General features: G+C 33.4%; 1 protein-coding gene across 1 annotated transcript in view; it reads right to left on the bottom strand.

The window, feature by feature from the left end:
- LOC131844893 (dynein axonemal heavy chain 7) overlaps positions 1-22923 on the bottom strand; it is a 62915-nt gene that overhangs the window by 14136 nt on the left and 25856 nt on the right. Inside the window, exons 31-61 of the mRNA XM_059193879.1 lie at positions 22394-22565; positions 21684-21866; positions 20749-20880; positions 20541-20654; positions 20294-20401; positions 19648-19845; positions 19077-19200; positions 18631-18806; positions 17397-17548; positions 16977-17124; positions 16577-16789; positions 15857-16029; positions 15013-15154; positions 14526-14639; positions 14342-14452; positions 13798-13986; positions 13274-13503; positions 12889-13114; positions 12184-12366; positions 10488-10713; positions 9854-9999; positions 9463-9658; positions 8981-9051; positions 8474-8631; positions 7766-7919; positions 7255-7388; positions 6453-6726; positions 5466-5607; positions 4611-4789; positions 4051-4214; positions 125-266 (exon numbers count right to left, since the gene is read on the bottom strand). Coding sequence (XP_059049862.1) covers positions 125-266; positions 4051-4214; positions 4611-4789; positions 5466-5607; positions 6453-6726; positions 7255-7388; positions 7766-7919; positions 8474-8631; positions 8981-9051; positions 9463-9658; positions 9854-9999; positions 10488-10713; positions 12184-12366; positions 12889-13114; positions 13274-13503; positions 13798-13986; positions 14342-14452; positions 14526-14639; positions 15013-15154; positions 15857-16029; positions 16577-16789; positions 16977-17124; positions 17397-17548; positions 18631-18806; positions 19077-19200; positions 19648-19845; positions 20294-20401; positions 20541-20654; positions 20749-20880; positions 21684-21866; positions 22394-22565 — 5074 coding nt within the window. The remainder of the gene's footprint in view (positions 1-124; positions 267-4050; positions 4215-4610; positions 4790-5465; positions 5608-6452; positions 6727-7254; positions 7389-7765; positions 7920-8473; positions 8632-8980; positions 9052-9462; positions 9659-9853; positions 10000-10487; positions 10714-12183; positions 12367-12888; positions 13115-13273; positions 13504-13797; positions 13987-14341; positions 14453-14525; positions 14640-15012; positions 15155-15856; positions 16030-16576; positions 16790-16976; positions 17125-17396; positions 17549-18630; positions 18807-19076; positions 19201-19647; positions 19846-20293; positions 20402-20540; positions 20655-20748; positions 20881-21683; positions 21867-22393; positions 22566-22923) is intronic.

Consider the following 22923-nt stretch of genomic DNA (forward strand, 5'->3'; position numbering starts at 1 on the left):
ATAGATCACTGATGAAGATTATATTTACTGCTTGATTAACCATTGAATATCTCCATCAGTAAAATAATGTATAAGCATTTGTTATCCCAAATAAATAGTATAATAATAATATGTACGTATATACCTCAAATGAAGACAGCTTGGTGTTCCAGGGCTCCGGTAGCGGCTGGCAGTGTGGATCAGGAGTATCACAGTACGCCTCCCATGCGGCCAAGTTTGACGTAAAGTGCTCCACGATGCCGAGGAATGGTTCAATCTCATTTAACCTGAATTCAATAGGCATTTCTCTTAAAATAAAGTTCTTTTGAGTGATGAACTAATTTGCACTTAGTACTCTTCGGACTAAGATTTGAAGTGGATTGAAAACAAGCTGACTATTCAGGTGAGCATAAAAGTAGCAAACGTCACGTATTTAACTGAACATACCAAGGAATTATGTCATACAGTTGAATTTAGATGAACTGGCGAAAAAATCAACTGAAGTTCTTTGTATTAAAAGCCAGATCCCAGCAATATGCTTTAAATTGAAATAAACCTCTGTAGTATATCAGGAACAAGGACGACTATGTACAGTGTCTAAATCGCACAATTACTATTCATGTTCCAACAAAAGCTAATTGAACTAATTTTATTCTCATTGTCATTCTTAACCACTACTTTATCAGTAGCTTACACCGTTCCACTTACATTTGCATTTATAACTTGATGGACAGAGCAAATGAAATAATACATTCGATTTTTTTTCAAAGACATTTGTATCAGGATGATGTCATAATGTTCAATGAAAAGAGAGTATTTATATTATTTATAAGACAAGAAATAAGAAGGTTTTGATTCATTTATGAGTAAATTATTACTCGACAAAGTTTGTTGTCTGGAAATTGTTCAATAATAGTTTTCCTTGACCACAAATTCTTAAAATAACAAGTACCTACTCATACAGCGGCAGGCCCTCGTAACTTTTCTCCTTCAACTTCCAACACAGTACTTAGACAACTCTCGATATTAAAGTTAGATGTTGATAGAGTTGCGTGCTTTTTGGTACTTCAATATCTTATGCTCATTAATAAATCAGATATATTAGGTGATTACATTGTATAAAACTTATGGAAGTTCTAGGATAACTGAATTTCGGGTTCGAAAACTAAGTATTAAACTTGAGATATAAAGTTAGTCCAATCGAACTCGAGTATTGCTAGTAACAACTACTGCTGTTATAGTGGACTTTGCCGAGCCGAGTTGCAACTTCAAGTCGTAGTTGCCAGTTAGTAGTGCTCCTAATCGCATTAGTGGTTAGATGCATCTTACTGATATCTGTTTGCAAGTAGACAGTGGTCACTATATGCTTGAATAGAGCACTGTTATACATGAATATTAAATTAAATCTTGTTTACAACTTGTATTAGCTATGGTTCACCACCAAGTCTCTAGCGTATGATACAGCTTATAGATCTATTATGATGCCATTAGAGCCTTATGAGTTCTCAGCTTGTATGACATTCCAATTGCAAAAAAAATTATACCTTACTTATATATTTGGATAGCTATACACAGAAGTAGCCTAAGTTACTCCTTATTTCATCAGCTACCTGCCAATAAAAGTCCCGTCAAAATCGGTCCAGCCTTTTCAGGAACAAACAGACAGACAGACAAAAATTGTAAAAAATATTATTTTGTTGTATATGACAATACACAATATACAAATAGACACTCCAATTTTATTTATATGTATAGATGAATAAATAATTATTTGTATATGTGAAGGTACCAAAACCACACTTCCATACTTGTATATTATAAATATGAAAGTGCGACTGTCTGTCTGTCCATTTGCTAGTCAAGACTAAATGACTAAATAATTCTTAATATTTTACATAAACATAATCGGCCTTATTACAAAAAGATAAATCTGGTTTAGCACTAGTAATAAACCATTCACCAATGTATTCCTTATTACAAAATGAAGTTTATCTCTAAATCGTGATTCGTCTATGGTCTAAAGTTAGACCTGCGATGCCCCTAGTTTAACAGTGGTCTAAATGCAAAAATACAAACTCCATTTTAAAATTCTATTGTTAGTTGTAGTTTTTGGAAAAATATTTTAACTAAATTAAAAATATATTAACTAAAAACATTTAAAGCAAATTTTACGACAATAAAAACATATAAAAGACGTTAATTGTTATTTTTTCACTCATTTAACTTTGAAATAGTCATCATTCGAATGATCCAATAAAAATATCTCGCCGTTCCTTTTCTCCGTATAGGACTCCTACTTATAATTTAAAACTGATTTTCAGCCTAATAGTACATTAATAAATATTATATATTAATGAAATAGTTATAATGAAGACATAGATAAATAGAAATAAATTTATTTTTAGTTTATACATTTTTCTTTGAACTAATATTATTTTTGATCTTTTCAGTTTTCTGGTAAAATGGAACGTAATTGTACGGTGACAGACATGAGTGACTGATTTCTGTATGGAATACATAATGAACGATTTAACTGTAGTACTAAGTAGTCCTCTGTTAGATCTGGGTTCGTAATAATGTTAGGTTTATTCCAAGTATTAACTTTAGGAATGGTTTAAACCACGACCATTTAGACCACGTTTCGTCCGAGTTTTAACAGATTTTTTGTAATAAGACCGAATATGTATTAGAGGCCGACTTAAGCTATCTTATATCTAAAAAAAAATCTTTGAGGGGGTGAGTAAGGGATGGAAGTATGTAACAACAAGTACAGTATATTTTTTCTAACCATTTATCCCGTCATTGTAAAACTCTGTATTGAACTCGTCGAACTCATAGTTATCAGGTAAGGCATTAAATATATTGTCTATATTATTCCTATCTAAAAATACTATATATGAGTAAAATTATTATTTTATATTACGCTCACGATCCATACTAATATCATAAATGCAAAAGTCTATCCATTTGTTTATTGGCTTTTCATGACTGAATAGATCAGAATGAAATAACATCTAAAGATCGATTATGTGACTGTATAGCGTATTACATTTATACATAAATTTCTATGCTTTTCTGTACTATAATATGCGTATGGTATACATATAAACCACTCTCTTAAATGACTTAATCTATTGCTGAAATCTGCATTAAAATTCGTTGTATTAACTAAAAATTGTTGTGTTGTACAGACAACGGGGACTTCGTTTTAGACTATGTAAATAAACAGACGAAGTCGTGGGCGATAAATAGTATTTGATAAATCAATAAAGATCACTGAACAGTAGCGGTAAAAGCAGTAGTCGAACTTTACGCTCGGAAACTGCATCTGTTGGAGTAGTGAAGCGCAATGCACAGAGAACCGTAGTAAAGCTACTTCGCAGCGCATATTCCTGAAGCGAGTGAGAATTATTGAGCTGGAAAGGTCTGAGGGAAAGGTTTCCGGTTGACAGCGCGTAACGTAGCAAACGTAGCAACAATTTCTTTCTAACTAGAGGAACTGTACAAATAAAATCGTATTTCCATCTTTGTACAATATCTCATTAAGAACTCTTCGACGTTGATAAACGACTCTTGACATAATTTAATTGAATATTCTCGTTTCTATGACAGTTTCTGATGTCCATTTAACTGTAGAATTCTATTAAATATAGTAATACTTTTTATCCGACTTATATATATGGATAAGGAGAGAAAAATAAAGAGTTTTTCATTTCATTTCAATATGGCGCCATTTTCAAGAAAAAGTAATAATATTAGAAAAGGAATAAGTAAATTTTCAAAACATATAATTAAAAACTGAAATTCACATTCCACATAATTTTAATAAGGAGTCCATTTTGAATTGCCCCCTTGTGGGTCCCACGGGAGAAACACGGTTTACCTGACAAGTGATACCCTAGTATCACTTCTCAGTAAACGGGATTTAGTTTTTGAACTTCTAATCTAACGCATTCATAAAAAAAAATGTTTTTTTTTTTTAATTTTTCTTGCGAAAGACTTATTTTTTCTTTCTTTCTTGAGATAGACTTTAATACATTGCTAAATGAGTGATAGACTATGTGCACATACCCATTAAACTCCGCCCAGGCCTGTGGGCTAAGGAAGGGTACAGGATTGGGCGGCACGTGTCGTGGCTGCGCGCCGCCCAGCAAGAACAGCACATGGGCCTGCTCCAGCTGACCCTCCGCCACCATGATCGTCATTGTTAGCAGCAGCGAGAACACCATCTTGTCCTACAATAATATATTACATAAATATAATCCATCCTATTTATATTTTCGACTACGATATTAGAGGAGCTGCAAGCTCATTTGCCAAAAGTAAGGAACCCTTGATACATACACAGTGGATGAAACTAGATCAGTATGCAGTTATGACTTTATTTCTTTTTTTTAATACTATTTTTCTTTTTATTTCAACCAAATAGCTTCCCTGAAAGCGGTGTTTTAGTTTGGTGAGAGATATGGCAGAAAAATTACCCGTATAGATAAACTAAGTAGAGCTAGTGTCATGGGTACTAAACAACTGATATAAATACATACATAGTAACTGCTAGACCACCGAAACCGTCGTCGTTAAGGATTATAGTTAATGAATCCATATTATATTTAAAAGAACGTGCGTGATACCTTTTCAAAAAGACTTCGGCAGATGTTAGCATAAAGCGAGTACGTGAAGTAAGCCCGCAGTATCGTAAGCCGTTGTGGTATATCGTCCACCTTCTCCGTGTTATCAATGGACGCCGTGAACAACCCTTCGAACCAGCCCAGCGAATACTGATACATTGGGTCGATGTTCGCCAGCGACGCTGGACATACCCATAAAAAAAAAACGTCAATATACGTAAACGTGTAGTTAAAAAACTAACCAAGGTGATTGATATCTTTAAATAGATTCTGGGAGTTCACTTAAAGATCTACAAAAGTCCCCATAAAATTGCGTAAAAAGAGCAAATAATCGACTTTTCAAAAAAGCACCTAACACCTTCGGGTTAAATTCGTTATTTCTCTATTTCATCCAACAAATACAAACCTTGAATGTTTATCAATCAATCAACAGTTTCAAGTTTCATGTCATTTAATTCAGTATTTAATCAGTAGTTTTTTGTTTCAGACGGAGTTACTTTAACATCATCATTATTACATAGTATAAAATAAAGTCGCTGTCTGTCCCTATGTATGCTTAAATCTTTAAAACTACGCAACGGATTTTGAAGCGGTTTTTTTAGATGAATGATTCTAGAGAAAGGTTTATATATATAATACATGTACACCAGGGCGAAGCCGGGGCGAGTAGCTAGTTAATAATATTAATAAGGATGTGTTATTCTGACGTATAAGCCATTTAATTGTAAAGTTTCATTAAAATGCATTCAGTTGTTTTTGTGTTCAATCGTAACAATCATCCATATTCCATCAATCAACATTCTGCGTTTATAATATTAGGTAGTAAGATTTAATCTCTGCAAAATTAATATACATTACCAATAAGGAAGAACAAGTTAGTGGAATGTACTGCGATGGGTACGTAGTCGTCGCGTGCCGTATCGATCGCCTTCTCCGTTACCATGGCCACCTCCTGCTTCTCTTTTATCTCATTCGACGTGTCCTTCGCTGAGTTCAGGATCTAAACGTAATAATGGCCGTATGCTTGTTTGCCACGATCATAGTATAAAAAAACATTTACCTACACGACGTTATCCCTAGTAGGATAGTCACAGGTATTGTTATCTATGTCATGATGAATGCAACACTTAATATGCTCAAATTTCCTCGGTACGTTTGAATTAAATTTGGTATTGACTTGGAATGGACTCACATTATTAGGTATAGGCCGAACAGCCCCATGCGAATCGGATTGTCAGTGGTGGTGGTCATCCATGTCATGGTGAATGTAATATTTAATATACTCATATTTCGCTCAGTATATTTGAATAAAATTTCTCATTGATAATTAGAATGTGCTTATATTAAAAACAGTCCGAATAGCTCCGTGCGGACAGCGCCGTTCGATTAGCGCATTTCCAAAGAGGGTGGGGCGTAGCAATCAATGCGCCAATCAAATTTGTCCACCACACGGGCCATCCGGGTATAACCTGATAGTGTGAGTCCACTCTTAGTGTGGTTATAGGTGTTTACATTACCGTAAAGTCAGTCAGACACATATATTGGCATTAATTTTTTAAACTAGGCCAGGTTAATTCAAGTCCTCTAAGTCTAAGTTCAGTCTAAAAATTATAATTACATATTATCTACTGCTGGGTTAAATTCTGCCATAAGGAATCGATAGTAGATGATACAATTATTTCATTGTATTCAGTTAAGAAACTAAAATGTAAAATTAGCTTTGTTATTTCAAAAATCACGCATATGATGTCGCGACATAGCTACTTTTCATCAGATGAAAAAAATTAGAACATTAAAAATTATGCTGATATCAATTACTATTAGAATCCGAACGTAATTATTAACCTGTACAGCTTCCTCGTCTTCCAACAAGTGTTCAGAAGTAGAGAGTACATTAAGGATCTTCTTCTCTATATCCTGCAACAGTCGTCGATGTTCGGCTCCCTGTGTGGTAAGGTCTGCCTTAGCTTGTTGCAGATCGGGCCTCTCCCGAGCTACGACCCTCGCTAAAAGTTGCGCCTGAAGCCCGTCCTTGGCCAGCATGAAGTTGACCAGGGTGACTCGTACCCCTACTTCAGGCAAGTAGTGTGGATTTGCCAGCTTTGTACTGATATATAATCTGCACAGTAATTATAATTCAGTTTTTAAACCGTTTATAGAAAATAAAGAAATATCAGCAATTATATGGCTGTGTCTAATATACTTCTTTAGATACCTACTTGATAACAGTTTAATGGAGCCCCATTTTTGCCATTGGATAGAGTGATTAGACAACAGATATATGTGCAAAGAATTACGTATTCTTTAGGCTCAAATATTTTAATAAATACTATTTGACTAGACGAACTTTATACCGTGGAGAATTAAAGAATTTGTTTTCAAAAAATAAAACTCATCATAGTTTCTCACGTCGAAACCTTTGAACATCAACAAATACTTCACAGCAAAAATAAGCGTACGCGGTCCAGTCTTTTTTGAGTTTTAGTCTGCCTAACAAACGTCGTTCAATTTCAATGTATATACGATTAGACTTTTAAATAATCAATTATAACTTTTTAATATTCTTTTTCGATGTAATGTTTCCATATGTCTTAAATATAAAGTTTTACAAATACTTATTTTAACAAACATTAACAAGCAAACTCACTTGAAGTCTTTGCTGTATTCAACAATAGTATCGCCGATCTTAATACAAAGAGCGCCCCCTTGTCGGAAAGTTTGTTGTTGAAGGAGCGGCTCCAACATTGGATCCAATTCCTCTAAAACATTTTCAAGTAACACCTGAAAATACAAACAGGATCTCAACACAGCTTTTAATTCTAATCGAAACTTTGAAGTACAAAGACAAAAATTTTTGAATTCGATGTTTGAGTAAAGTATTAAACAATATTTATAAGACATTCTGAAAAAAATATTTGTTTATATTTGTTACCCTTTCTTACCTTTATTCTGAGTTACTCTGTCTATTTTGCTTTAAATATTATAATTAGTAATGGCATATTGTATAATTAGTACACTAGATAGAATCTTGGTCTTTAGTAAGTTGACACAATTTTAATGTATTTATACATACATCCCTTCTTTCTTCTACACTACAAATATTTGATGTACTCATATAAAGATTAATACTAAACTATGTATGGCTCCAATGTCATTACCGGTTGTCCAAATTGCACAGCATTTTCCAAAACTCGACCGAGGTCAGCTTGTGTCATACGCACGATGCACAAGTTGTTGGGTTTCTCCATATTCTTGATCCAACGGTTGGCTTGTCCTTGAGGATCAATCATTAGTGGCCAACGGCGTGCCGTCCTATTAAAAGAAATAATTAAAACGTTCTTTCTGTTATATAAACTCTCTCTCTCACACACTCACAAACGCACACACTACCTCATGAGTTCCGTCTTAGGTAATGTTCCGTAAACTGTGTACATATAAGAAAACGAGACGCGATAAAACTTCAAAATTTATATATATACACAGCAAACCAACTATAATACAGTTCCCATATTATTATTTTTATGTAGTTCTAATAATATAATAATAATATTTGGAAATACATATATAATATATATATATATATATATATATATATATATATATATATATATATATAGACCACCCAGACCGATACAATCATATCTATGAATACAACTGTAATATTTTCATTGAAAAATGTTTTTATACAAACAACTACATACAAATATTTGTATCGTGCGAGGAATCGAACTCGCGAAGCAACGTTGTATGCAAAATCGCTAGACCACCGAGGCCGTCACATTAAACGTACCATTGCAAAAATTTTAATATGTCTGGCACATGAATTATAATAGAATACTATGCTCGACTATAGTTCTAATCCTTACATAATAATGATCGCGCTCTCAACACTAAAATCATCAGAAGGTAGTCCATCAATGTTCCAGTGCTGAATGGTGACCGGCTCGCCGAGCGATTTGATCAGACTGAAGTTTAAGGTGCATACGATACCACAATCGTGACACGCTTGAGCCCATTTCTTCACCTATCAATGAAACGGCAGTTAAAATTATATCTTTAATAATATATAATACACAGCCTACGCTACATGTAGTCCGTGTATTGTGAGGTAAGAATTGGATACCACAACGTCTGTGCATTTAATTATCTGGGAACGACGGTTATAAAAACTTACAAATTTAATATGTAACTATTTATGCTCTATAAGATTTGGTCAAACCTACATGCCTACTCTATATGAACTGGCTTGAGGATAAACACTAATATAAGGTATTTGTCTTAATCGTCTAGAAAATATTATAAATAACTAAATATTAGTAGTTCAAATACATTCATGTAGTAAAATTAAGTGTAATATAATAATAATAACCAACCTGTCCGTTTCTAAATACAGCTGTAAATGGTCCAAGATAAGCTATGATACCAGCTGCAATCAATATGTCACCTGAAATAGGATGATAATTATTATGTTATTATGATCTATGCTAATTAGTCTAAATACATATATTTTATTTGTTTAAGAACTGGGAATGAAAAGTGAAAAATGTACGAGAATATAACAGACATCAAAATACACTGCGGTAAATGTAACAGAGGTAACAACAGTTATTCCCTTTTGACCTATTTAGTACCTTACTACCTTCTCGAGATTCTAATGCGGGTCCCGGATTAAGATTCAGAGTAAATTTATTTAAATAAGGTTCTCAGTTATATAGCACTATCTATAAGTTAAATGACATTTTATTATTTGAAACTAATGCTGAAATTTAAAATCTTTAAACCTCCGTATTCTCTTCATTTACCAGGTGGTCCGGCAGCATATTTGCTATTGCAGATGCATAAAAATAACACATACCTGTAAGAGAGTAGTATGACTCGCGTAAGTTCTTCGCGATCTGCGTCCACCTGGTCTTCTCCCCGCCCAGTCCAGATATAAGCATCTCAGCTCGCTTTAGTTTGTTGCTGCAGTCCATTACCTCATCATCTAACATCTTCTGTTGACGATTCTGCTCAGCTAATGCGTCTTCTAACTTTCCAAGTTTAAGTTGCACCTATTTCCGACAGTGTTTATTTATTATTAAGAAACTGGCTTTAAACTTCCATTAAACAGATTTCTATGACTAAATCTTTTTATTTCAAACTTAATAAATTATAAGGACATAGATTATGAATATAGTCTTGATTAAAGATTTTAATCTATCAATTATTAAGTAAACAATATAAGTTAATACATATATCATAAATACCTCTCTGAGTTGAGCTTGTTTAATGGCGAGAGCTGCCATTGCCTTGTCGTAAACAGTTTGAGCGGCTGCCAAACGTTGCTTTTTAGGGGCTACCACCTTTGCCACTTTATCGTACTTCGTCATTGCAATCACCCATTTGCACATACCTACCACATCATTATTTTTTAGTCTCTATCTCCTGGTATACTGTATAATATTGAAGGCGACTCTATTTATTTTTTCTCCGACGAGCATTCATATGTTGTTCCACAAAAACTACTTCTGTCATTTTGAAGAAAATTAGCGTAATTACAGTATTCAGGAGGAAATTATATCTATTGCAAAATTAACTCAATTTTGGCATAGATATCGCCGAACATACACCAAAACAGTAGAATTAAGAACGTACTCCTTTTAACAATCAATAATATGTAGACAGACTTTATATAGTAAGATTTCTTTAAAAAGGATAATTAATTATCCTTTTAAAGAAATCTTACATTAGTCTTAGAAGTAACTGCATGCTTTATCCCATTATATAAGATATGCCATCTGACCAATAAATAATGTAATTTTATCATTTATCGTTACTCATAAGAAAATGTTACATTACTGATATAATTTTGACATAGATAAAATTAGTTTAGATTCTTACCTTCAGCAGCAACTGATACAGCTCTGATCTTCTCCGGCACGAAACCATCATCTTGCATAACAGTTGTCATTAACTTCTTCATTACTGGTGATGGAATATTATCCTTGTCATAGTTCTGCAGCGACTCCAAAAACTTAATATCGTTAAGTAGCTTTTTAGAAGGTCCCCAGTAGTCCTCGATAGTTCCAACTCCAGATGGATTTGGAATTTTATCCGGTTTTACTTCCTGTTTTGATTTAAATAAAGTAAGTACAAAGTAATAAGTAGATATATAATACTTATTAAAAGAATTTTCTAATTTGTTATTTTCAAGTCGTGATTCTTGTACTCGTAATGTAATATTATAGTCTAAAAAATTCATACGTGATATGTATCCTTGGTACTGCAAGTATCAATAAGTATCAACGTACCAAGCTATCAAACTTTACGCCTAATAATAATATCTAAAATCTAATATATACAAGTCTCTTGTCACAGCATTTGTAATAAAACTCATGCGAAACGGCTTGACCGGTTGTTATAAAATTTTGTGTGTACCTATATGCAATAGGTCTGAGAATAGGACTTAATCTATTTTTCATATCCCAAAGTGTTTATCCCGAAAATTTGTAATATTAATTTTTAATGACTCGGCATTAACAAATATTACAACATTAAAATATCATCAAATTTTTCAATAGCAATTTTAATTTATATGACATAATAAAGTATGGTGTGTCAAAGAGTGTCAAAAATATACCTATTAAAAAAAATATCCTGCTAACGTAACGCACTGCTGCTAACGTACTAAGAAATACTTTGTATAAATTTGCATATGCCAGATATCACACAGTTTTCAAATGTTATAACATAATTTTAACTTACAAACAATACTTACACCTATTCTTTATGATGTTAGATGTTGAAGCTATTAGTAAATACAAACTTACCGGGTCATCCTTTTGCAAAAGCATAAGAAAAATAAAAAATTATCACAAAAATTTCAACAAGCACAAATAATCAAACTACAATAGTTCTCCTAAGTCCAGTTAGGAGAATATTGAAGTAAGAAGCAAGTATGATAAATTATCTACAGGCAGTAGTTTTGGATATTCACCGTATATATTGTTATTTTATAATTATACAGGTTATATAGGCTATTAAGTCTTCATAGCCTTTCTACGCTTAACTACAAATAACGGAGTCGATTCCAATATACATATTATTACTGTACGAATGTTTTTTTTATTGTCATCATTCATTCATTGTAAACATAACTTCACATCCATCAATCAAATCAATCAATTTAACTATTCTTTAGAAATAGGTTTGAAAATAAGTATCACATAATATAATCAATAGTAAAATTATAGTATGTTCTAACACAGACAATATTATCGGTCTATAATATATAAAGCTGCATATACACATAATGAAAACGAACAGAACAAACAGCAAATACTCAAACTTTATCAAAGATAAACATAACCTAGAGCAAATTTATCCATCTCCCCTGTCTGCCTAAGCTAATGTAGAAAACTTCAAAACAAATAGCATCCGGTTAATTAGAAACTTGAGGGATGAATATGATAAATTAATATTTAATTGGAAGATCTAAGTAATTAAAATACTTACAAATTATTAAATGTTAAGATTATAGCTTGGATTAAATGTTGACATAAACACAGTTCTAAATTACCTAAGTAATTCTCCATACCTTCAATATACAAATGGCCTCCATAACCAACTTGATGCCTCTCGGCGGGCTCTTCATAGTCTTTATAAATGTGATGTCTTGCGGTGTGAGTGTATCAAGCGCTGCTAGCGCTGAGTTCAAGATTGGCATTGCCTCTGCTAAGTCGGCGTCACATTCGTCTTTTATACCTTGGGCTTCTTTTGCCTATAGATCAGAAATAATTTTAACTGAAGCTGAATAAAGTAGTGAATAACAATAGAGTACTACAAAAAGAAGCTAATTTTATTGATGGAGATACATAAAGTCTACTAATAGTGATAATATCATATTTTTAGGTATTTGCTACCTCTGACCTACTTAAAGCAATATACAATTTGCTAGAGTGCGAAATAAAACACAATTTTGATAAACCCTTGAAATACTATTCAAATTACAAAGTATTTCAAGGGTTTATCAGAATTGTGTTTTATTTCGCACTCTAGCATATTAATACACACACTCACTATTGCATAATAATACACAAAATATTGCATAGTATTTCTAAGAGAAATTGTTAGCATACGTGTATAGACTACATACTGTATGTTGAATATTAAAGTATGCAATTTGTTTCTTAAATTAGATATGTATCAATATTTCAATCACATGACTGTAAGTAAGTCAAAATATATAGCATCTATTACTTATTTCGTGGTGATACTTTGTATACTCTTCTCCATGATATACCTGTTCCTCTGCAGCTGCTTGGTCCATAAGTACTTCAGCTTCTACCAAAGCTACTCCTTCTTTTTCCTTCTCTACTTTAGCCGTAGTTTCAGCTACCGCTGCAGCACCAGCGGCTAATTTCGGTTGTAGAACTTCTAATGCTTGTTGTAGTGCCGCTACTGATTTTGCTGCTATGGCTAACTGATCTAAACCGGTAAGATATCGCTTTTCTCCTGTCAATAACTCTCTGTATGGACAATTTTGTATAATTGTAATAGAGAAATATTACATTGTATCACCTACATATTATTTAAGTAACACTTCATTATCAATAAAGATGTATCAATGCTACCAAAAATTACTTCAAGAATAAGGTATTAGAAATGGATACAGCAAATCAACTCACGTGCGTTTCTTTCCTAAGAGTGACTTGAACATATTTATAAGTTCGAGATACGCCGTGGGTGTAACATAATTGTATCTCTTAAGCCTAAGCAGGAACTGACGGGTCAACTCCTGCGTATCGGTGTGGAACACCTGGCACAGTTTGATGGCAGTGTCGCGCTCTAGGTCTGTTAGTTCCACGTCTTTCAGGAAACGTGTTGCCACAGCCAGTAGAGCATCTGGTGGCCATTCCTAGTAATATTTCAATATGTTTAAAATTTGAATTAAGTGGATGATAATAAATCTGCAACTATACAAGAATTTGAAAATTTATAATTTAAATATTCCATTCAATAGTAACATTTTTTTTGCTTTTATGGAGACGTAGACCATTTTGAATTATCAAATATAGTAAGCATAAAGAAGTTATGCTTTGAATATTGAAAAAATACTGTAGCACGAAAGGAAATAACAACCCAGTTAAACCGAAAATCTAACACATAATATAAAGAACATTTTCAACTAATTTAGGGCTGGTATAAAGACCTGGAACCAGTCAATGGTGCAGCAGTTGACGAGCGAGGGGAACTTGCGGATGCGCGTACGCAGTGAGGTTCCGGCGGGCGACATGGCGAGCACGATGTGCAGCTGGTCGCGCACGATCGACACGAAGTACGCGTACAGCGCTGTCGGGCTGCCGTCCGTTTGCACCGACTTGTCGCGCTGCCGGTCGATCTACGCACCAGTCCACATCCAAAGTCAATCTCTTCATGGATATTTTACATTAAGGTATTAAATGATTCGTATACCATTGACCTATGATTCCTCGATATGACATCTAAAGCTATCCATGACTGTGGAAGGCAATGTAAGAGATACAAATAAGTCAGCTTTGACCGCAGATTTGTTAAAACTGTACTTTCTACCACTTTCTAACGACTGAACTGTTAGCTCTCTTATTGCCATAAATATGTAAAAGAAACTTGTGCTGTAATTAACGCAGTAAAAATTATGAGTATTAATTGAAAACTTAATACAGTGGACTATGGAAGAATTAACGTTGCCGACTAAAATATTATAGCCAACTCACAACTCTCATCTTCTCGCAGAGTTCGGCTTTCTCATCAGCACTAAAAATATTAGGCACTTCTCCCGAATTTAGCATATTATTAACATCTTCTAAGAAACCTTCTTCCTTGATCTGCAACGAAAATTAATATTTTGATAATAATTGAATTTATCGAATAATATTTAATAGCTTCTGATAAAATTACCTGTGACTCGATAAACAAGAAGACCATATGCGAATCGGGTGTACTGGATTTTCTCAGCAACGTTTTCAAATCTTCTCGCCACTCATTTTTGCCGTACGTACGGCTCATTTCCACCTAAAAATATGTATTTGTGTATGTGTATATATAATAAATCAAAACTAGACAAAACCAATCGAATTTATGCAGTTCATTATATCATAAAATTTAGCTTTAGATACGAAAATGCCTAAAAAGTTGATAGCTGGTTTTATACATATCTGTGTGCTGGCTATTTAAGATTGAGCCATGTTAGAACATCAACCATATTTTAATTGTATGTTCGAGAATATATCGAATGATTTAAAGTTGAGATCACATGTGTAGCGTACACTTATATATCGGCAAAGCATGTTCTCCATATATGTCCTTTTAATTATCGATTGTACGTGTTAAACGTTTGACACTATGTTATGTTAAAGTTTAAAATTATGTGCAGTCAGAACGGTACCTGGAAGAGATCGTACTCGTTGATGTGCGCGGCGAGCCGCGTGAGCGAGTGTCGCCCCGAGCCGCCCAGCCCCACCAGCAGCGCGTGCGACCGCGGCTGCGTCAGCACGCGGCAGATACGCGACACGTGCTCGATCGCGAACCTGCACCGTTTGTTCTTCTGAAATACCACTACATATACACTACTATCAATTCTAATCTTTCGAGCCCTACTACCAATTAATGCTACGAGGATGTAATTGTCCATTATCCATAAATGTCTTCGGCAATCGTATATTTTAATGGCTATTGCCTTTTTTTATTACGAGTATATATTGCCTCATTTTGAGTTAATTATTTTTACTAGCTTTGCCTTCATTATCCTGATAATGCGCCAATTAAAAAGGAAAACGTAACAACCCTAAAATGTCTTACAATGCGTTACAAAAACATATTCCCTCTTAATGATTATTTGAACATGGTACTGCATGTATGAGGCGTTTGATTTCTGATGTGATGAAAAATTAAATCAGCGAAGTCAATTTCTGTATATGTACGAATTAGTATTTGTAGTAGGGTCCAGATTTTATGAGTAAGGGCCTAAACCAGTAGTTCCCAAATAATTTTTGCTGCGTACCACTTCAAAAAAGACCACCAACCTTGCGTACCCCTTATTGTAGCAATCACACTAATATTATAAATGCGAAAGTTTGTGAGTGTGTGTGTATGTTTGTTTTACTGATAGCCACACGTACCTACCCTTTGATGCAACTTCACGTACCCCTGGGAAACACCGGCCTAAACTAATTTATGTGATAAGGATAGAAATTCTATCACTATAAAAATGCTACTAATACTATACCCACCTAAAAAGCACAAGGTTCATCGGTTTCTTTGACATATTGTTAAATTCTACGAGAAATGCGTCTACAGTAGAATTAAGGTGCTCCATGTTTGTTGTCTCCATGTAGAATCTTGTGTCTACTTTGGGATTAGCAAAGTCGCAATAGATGAGGTTACGTAAATGTAAATCCGTTATCTAAAAATAAATAATTATTTTACTAATAGGTAGATTAGGTAGATTTTAGGAATCATATATTCGTGTCTTCGATACTCTCGGTGAAGATTTGCTTCATAATAAAAAAGCAAATACAGACCGACATAGATAGTACTCAGTAGCGCTGTCTGCGTTAATTCAGATAAAAACTGTACACTCAGATATTCACCTGGAATATATCTGTCTGTGCGTCATCTACACACATCTATCCTGTAGTTATTGCGCGTGATAGTAACCATTACGCGGCAAAATAAAAAAAATATGAAATTTTATGAGGTATACTCAATACTTAGGAGCTGTATCAATGGTTGAATGCAAGTCAGCTAATCATATGTATAGATACTACATTTTAATACATATGTCATTTACACAATTGATTAAACACGATAGTACCAATATTTCTTATTATCAATATACTATAAATAATTATAATTATATTATAATATAATAATTATTAATCAATATATGGGAAAGACAAATGAAAAAAATTGAAGTAAAAAAACCAATTAATAATTGAAAGGAAACACACTTTATCATTGGGGTCATCAAGCAGTCTCGAGAGCATCTTATCAAAGTCGTCGTTGAGATATAAAGCAGTAGACTCCCGAAGACACTGCACTAGCCATTGCCTGTCAGCATCCTCTACTAGCCGGTCCGAGAATACACGCAAACACTCGTGAACCCACAGACGTTTGATCGACTGCAAGTCAGGGGTTACTTCTGGCACTGACAATAGAACCCCCTGCAAAGAACGTTAGTTTAATTACACGTACATCTATGATACTAAGATATAAAATACTTTACAACAACTTGAGAAACAAAAGACATTTTAAGATAAACTGTATGGTAACAGAAAATACTTTTATAAACGTTTGAAAATAAAAAAACAATGGAAAATTATAATTATAGATCACAGAAAATTAATTTACCAGAATCACTCGTGAAAAATCGCGCAAGTTGAATGTGTAATGAGATTTTGATGGAGTAGGTAGTAAGTTTAGTCGACATTGCTTATACACTTCCAAAGTTCCAGACACGATCTCCTCAATACATGGATCAAATTCTTTTGAGAATCCTCTGTAAATAAAACATACTTCTTTGCCTAATTGAGAATGTAAATGGAAAGTTATATCAGACAAAACCTAAACTTCTTACAACTCATTTTATTAGCGTCTGTCACTTCTCTCAAATTAAGATAATAGATGTAAAGAAAATGCCAATAGTTTTTTCTTGATAATGACGTGCAATTACTTACTAATGTAACTAACTTTGTAAGAAGAAATTATACAAATAAACGAAAATAATATGGAATATTTAATATTTGACTATGGTAATAGAATATAAAGTACCTTGTATCTAGATGCCATAACATAATCCTTCCAAAGATAACTCTCAATGTTTCATCATCAAACTCGTCAATACAGAAGAAAGAGAAATGACGTGAAAACCTCGGTGTCACCAACTTAGCGCCTGGTGTTGGTTTGCCCATTGCGCACATAAACTACAATATAAACAGTGTTACATATACAATACTCAATTGAAATATGGTAATAGAAAACTGATAATTTTAATAGAATAAGTAAACATAAGCTAAAAAAGTGATGAACTTATCTAAAGAAGATAGAGATTAAGGTTAGAAAATCAGAGTGAGTAATTTGATTGGAGTCATTTGTTCGATAATATAATAGTTGGTATATGCTTCCAAGAGATACTAATTGAAATTAGATTAGGAATTAGTTTAGTGTTATTCTTTTGTAATGTAATACATATAAAATGAACACTTCGAGAACTTTTACTGAAATAACTCTGCGAATTGTGTTAATTGTACAACTAGAATACCTAATAATTTATTACTAAACCGAAGCTACGAAACTAGAACTTAAGCACAAAGTAAATGATGTTAGTTGTTGTAACTTAAGACTGTTTATATTTCGTATAGCCAAGATAGAGACCAAAGTAAGCAGTGGTCAGTTAGTGACCAAAATTGATAGGTTAATGTATATTGGTGTACAATTATGAAAAATGATGGGATCTTGCCAAGTGTTTTTATTTTTATTGGTTTTATCCCGATTTTTGACGTGATTTTCACGTGATCATCACCATCATCATCATCTCAGCCCGAAAGACATCCACTGAACAAAGGCCTCTACTAAAGTTCGTCATGACGATCAATCCTGCGCTGCACGCATCCAACGTCTTCTAGCGATCTTGACCAGATCGTCCGTCCACCTTACTGGAGGCACTTTCCCCACGCTGCGTTACCCGTGATCATAGAGGTTGAAACACTATCGAAATATCGATAACTCAGTATAAATGAACAAAACGTTGTAAGATCCTGTGATTTTTTTCCAAATTGTACGTATAAATAATGACCACGTCAAGTTTGAAACACTATGTGTATTGGTGACTGAAAATTACTAAAATGATATTTTGTAGTATCAACGGATCGTTTAATAATTCGCGTATGATTTCAATACTTCATGGTTTGTTTAGTAACCATTTTAAAAACAAAGTTATCCTCTATGTTACCTTATTCGTGTTTAAGGTTAAGATTTTATTAAAGTTGTTTGCCGGGTACAGTACCTGTACATCGATGAGGTACATGGGGATGTTGGTCTTGCGATCGTACCAGAGCCCGAGATCGATACCCTGCCGCAACACCTCAATAGGTGGCTGTGCACCGTACGTCTCCGCCTGCGGCATGCTCACATCATCCACGAACACCACGCTATAGCATCCGATGGGGGGACCGAACACACCTGGGTAATGAAAATTACTAAGGACCGAGTTAAGTTTAATAGAATATTTAAATATACTTTTATAATACAAACACTCTTTATTGACTACATGTGTAAAATTCTTGGATAGCAAAGTAGAAATCCTGACCACTTATTTATTTTCATGTTATTATAATGACTATAATTAATAGTATGAGTAAAAACAGAACAGTCATCATTATAGTGCTAAAAGTTCCTCAGAAATTTCACAATGACCTATGCAAATATTTTATTTATGTCCAATAACTTTACCTTTCCTTCTCTTATCTAGTTTTCCCATAATAATATCTTGCGTTTGATTGCAATTGGTTTGAGCAGAAAACGCCATGATGAGAGCTTTGTACACTTTTGTATCCACTCTCTTTACCAAGTAATCCTAAAAATAATTTATATAATTGTTTTATTTTTAAAAGTATATTCATGTGAAGCAGTATTATATTTATCTATAGTAAGACAGAGACTGGATAACCACTAACAATTTGCATTTTCGTAGTACTTCGCCGAAGTGTTAGAAATTTATTGAGTTTAGGTACTTGTTAAACTTCACCAGTAATTTTCTGTTTAGTGACTGAACACATTGGTCTATTCTCAGTAGTGGTTGATATATAGTAACTAAATATTATTATCATAAAATAATTTGAAACTCATATATCAAATAATATATTTGAGGTATTATCTTATAATCTATATACATCTGAAACATAGAATCTACTAAATAGTTTTGTTATTTATTACAAATCTTTTTTTTACTGAAATTAACTCTAATATAATTTATCTCTTAGCTTAAATGAAATATAGAGACAATATAAAACATAATACTCACGATGATGTACGACGATTTGCCAGTCCCAGTAGGCCCAACCATCATGACAGCCTTATGGTGAGTAACAAGGAGTTTGAATAGGGCCAAGTAACGGACGCTGTCGAGAGTGGTCACCAGTATCTGGTTGGGCGGCGTGTCACGACTTATAGCAGGAGCAGATATTACATCATCTTGCCACGGCTTCCATTTACCTTTACCCTTACAAAAACAAGAAACAGATATATTTAGTTAATTTCTATATCACGAGGCAATGTCTATATGTCACAATATCGTAGATCGTGTGTTAAGCAGGTGTAGATATTACATCATCTTAAAACGGCTTTTATTAACCCTTACTCTTAGATTATTTAAATTATTAACCGGGTTTTAACAAGAATAATTTTATGGCAAATAAAGGTATTTACCTCTCTCGACGTTTCGACTAGTGCAACCTAGTATTCCTGTTAAGACCCGGTTAATAATTTAAATAATGTATATTAAACACGAAAGTTTAAAAGTAACTTACTCTTAGATGTACGAAATAAAAATTATTAAAGATTAAAGATATTTAGGTACATATGCTCAAGGCAATTGTTGAATTCTGTACCATAAGGCTATAATGTTTAAAGTACTATAGACGACCCTATATTGTATATAGTGTACTTACCTCTTTAATATATCGATAATCATAAACCAGCCCTTCTTTTGGTATAGCAAAAATATATTGTTTCTCAGGTTTAGCTATTTCTCTCGGATATCCAAGAGCTTCTATAACCTGAAATGTTTCAAAATTGTTACAATACAGAATATTTCAGGAAAACATATTTTCAGTTATATTTTAGGTACTCCTTTTAATTGTATTCGTATTGAAACTGAAAAAATAAGATTAGATTTGATAATACAAAATAGTTAACCTTTTCAGGAAATTCTTTTTCAAGCAACCCTCTGAATAGCATGTCAAACTTGGGACGACTATCCGCTTCGAGCGTGGCTCCGATAGACCAGATGCACGAGAAAAAGAACACACCCTAGAACGAAAGTAAATTTATTCACAGTTACATATTTTCATGATATATCGTAAAATCAATATTTAAGGCAATGTCTATTAATCAGGTAGGTTACCTCAAGCTGTGCTCGAATATCCAAATCCGATATTGCTTCTACATATTTCTCGTCGTAAAAATCGTCCATGAATGTATCAAAAAGATTCATGCATGCCACCAATAAATTGCTACGAGATGTGACGCACATTTGCTGAAATCAAAATCATCTAGATTTAGTTTGCACCAGGCTATAAATTGTTAAAATTACCTTAAGAAATACATTAAGGTGGAAAAAATTTTAGATTGCATATCATACTTAGTGAAGAAAGTACATCTAAAAGTCAAATAACAACATAAATAATTGATACGAATCAAAATTAAATTTAATCCATGACAAACATTTCTAAGAAACAAAACGAAATAACGATAAACAACTTCATAAACAAAATGAGAATAAATCCCATGCTAATTGGAACATTTTATTAGACAAAATAATGAACGAAAAAAAGTTGTAATCACGCGTGGGTATTTGAAAAATACAGTATCATAATCATGTTACTTGCAAATATTTTGTGAATACGTCCTTTGTATTTTCAAAGACATTACCTACACGGGCTAAGTCGCTTGGAGGTTACCTTTGAAGTTCGTAAAATATTATCCAAGTGAATAAAAGGAATTTAATATCATCTGTTTCCGAGTCTTCGGTAAAATTTATTTCAATCCTCAAACATTCCACGCATTCACAAAGCTCTTTAGAATTCAATAAAATAATGTTATAAAAAGTATATTATATCAAGATTGAAATTGTAATGCTATTATAGCTTTCACAAGTGAACGTTTTCCGTATATGTCCTCATGTGTACTATGTATGAAATAAGTAGGGGTAAGTAGCTTAGCAATTTTTTTTATATAGCATAGGAAACAGACGATCTTGCGACACCTGATGGTAAGTAATGCAATAATTAATGCATGCAAGAAATTGAAATGAAGACTGACTATTCTACGGCCACCAACCTTAGTCTTCCCTGAGTACTCGACGAGCCAAAGTAGAGGTGACATGAACCTATTGAAGAGAGAACGGATGAGGTTCTTATTAACATTGTGTAAAGTAGGCGGCAGAGTGTTCAGCCAAGACTCCAGTAGGCATTTCCATCCGAGACCTTTAGGTTCCATATAAATCATACCGCAACGCGATACCTACAATAACATTCTCTTGTTAAAATAATACCATGTAAGGATTTATTTTTACATAATATATAACTTTATGCGATTATTATTAATAATAATAAGTCAGGACCAATGCAAAGAGTGTCATCTAGTCCCAAGTCAAGCAGAGTCAACTGATATAAATACTTACTAACTTTTTTTGTAAATACATACATAATACACATAGATAACACCCAGATCGATACAAACAATCATACTTATAAATACAATTGTTTGTACCGTTAGAGGAATCGAACCAGCGACCATCGGAAGTAAGACAGTATTAAACCATTCAACCACCAAGGCTGTCAATATTTGACAGCGTATGGTATTGCCATTGGTCTTTCCATTCACGCAAATCAAATATTAATATATTAAGGCCTAAAATCATTTTTAGTTATATTCGGAATTGAAATACCTAGTAAACAGATTTAGGTATTACTCAAGACAATGATTTTTTTAAGTAATGTAAAACTTTATAATATGTTAAAGATTAAAGAATCTGTTCAAGAATTTACCGTTGCAGGGGAAGCAGCCTCAAGGTCCATCGGCTCGAACACTAAGTTAGTAGTGGGAGCGAGTTGGATGATCTCACCGCTCATAAGACACAACTTTTTATTGTCGTCCAGTACTGTGTTCAAATTTTCGATCCAAATCGCGTCTACGGGACCATCAAACACCAACCATTTCCTAATATTTAAGAAATATTACATAACGTATGAATTCTATACAGAGCTTCGAGCACAGAGTATCATAATAACTAAACTAGAGTATACAATAACTAAAAAAGTTTTCAGTCTGTACATACACAGACTGAAAACTTTTTTATTTATTTTGGAAACATATAACAATTTTGCACGAATACACAGTGTTGTCATATGATTTCTATATAATAATGATAATATATCAGGACAATTTAGATTAGCACCATCTAGTTCCAAGTTAAGCAGATCCCAAGGTGTAATGGACAACTGATATAAATACATAGATACTTTTTCTGCTCTGTGCTATAATACAGGATGACCGGAAAAAAGTTAAAGACTTCTTT

The sequence above is a fragment of the Achroia grisella genome, unplaced genomic scaffold, assembly GCF_030625045.1.
Source record: "Achroia grisella isolate CSIRO2021 unplaced genomic scaffold, CSIRO_AGI_Agris_v1 utg4223, whole genome shotgun sequence".
Lineage (NCBI taxonomy): Eukaryota > Metazoa > Arthropoda > Insecta > Lepidoptera > Pyralidae > Achroia > Achroia grisella.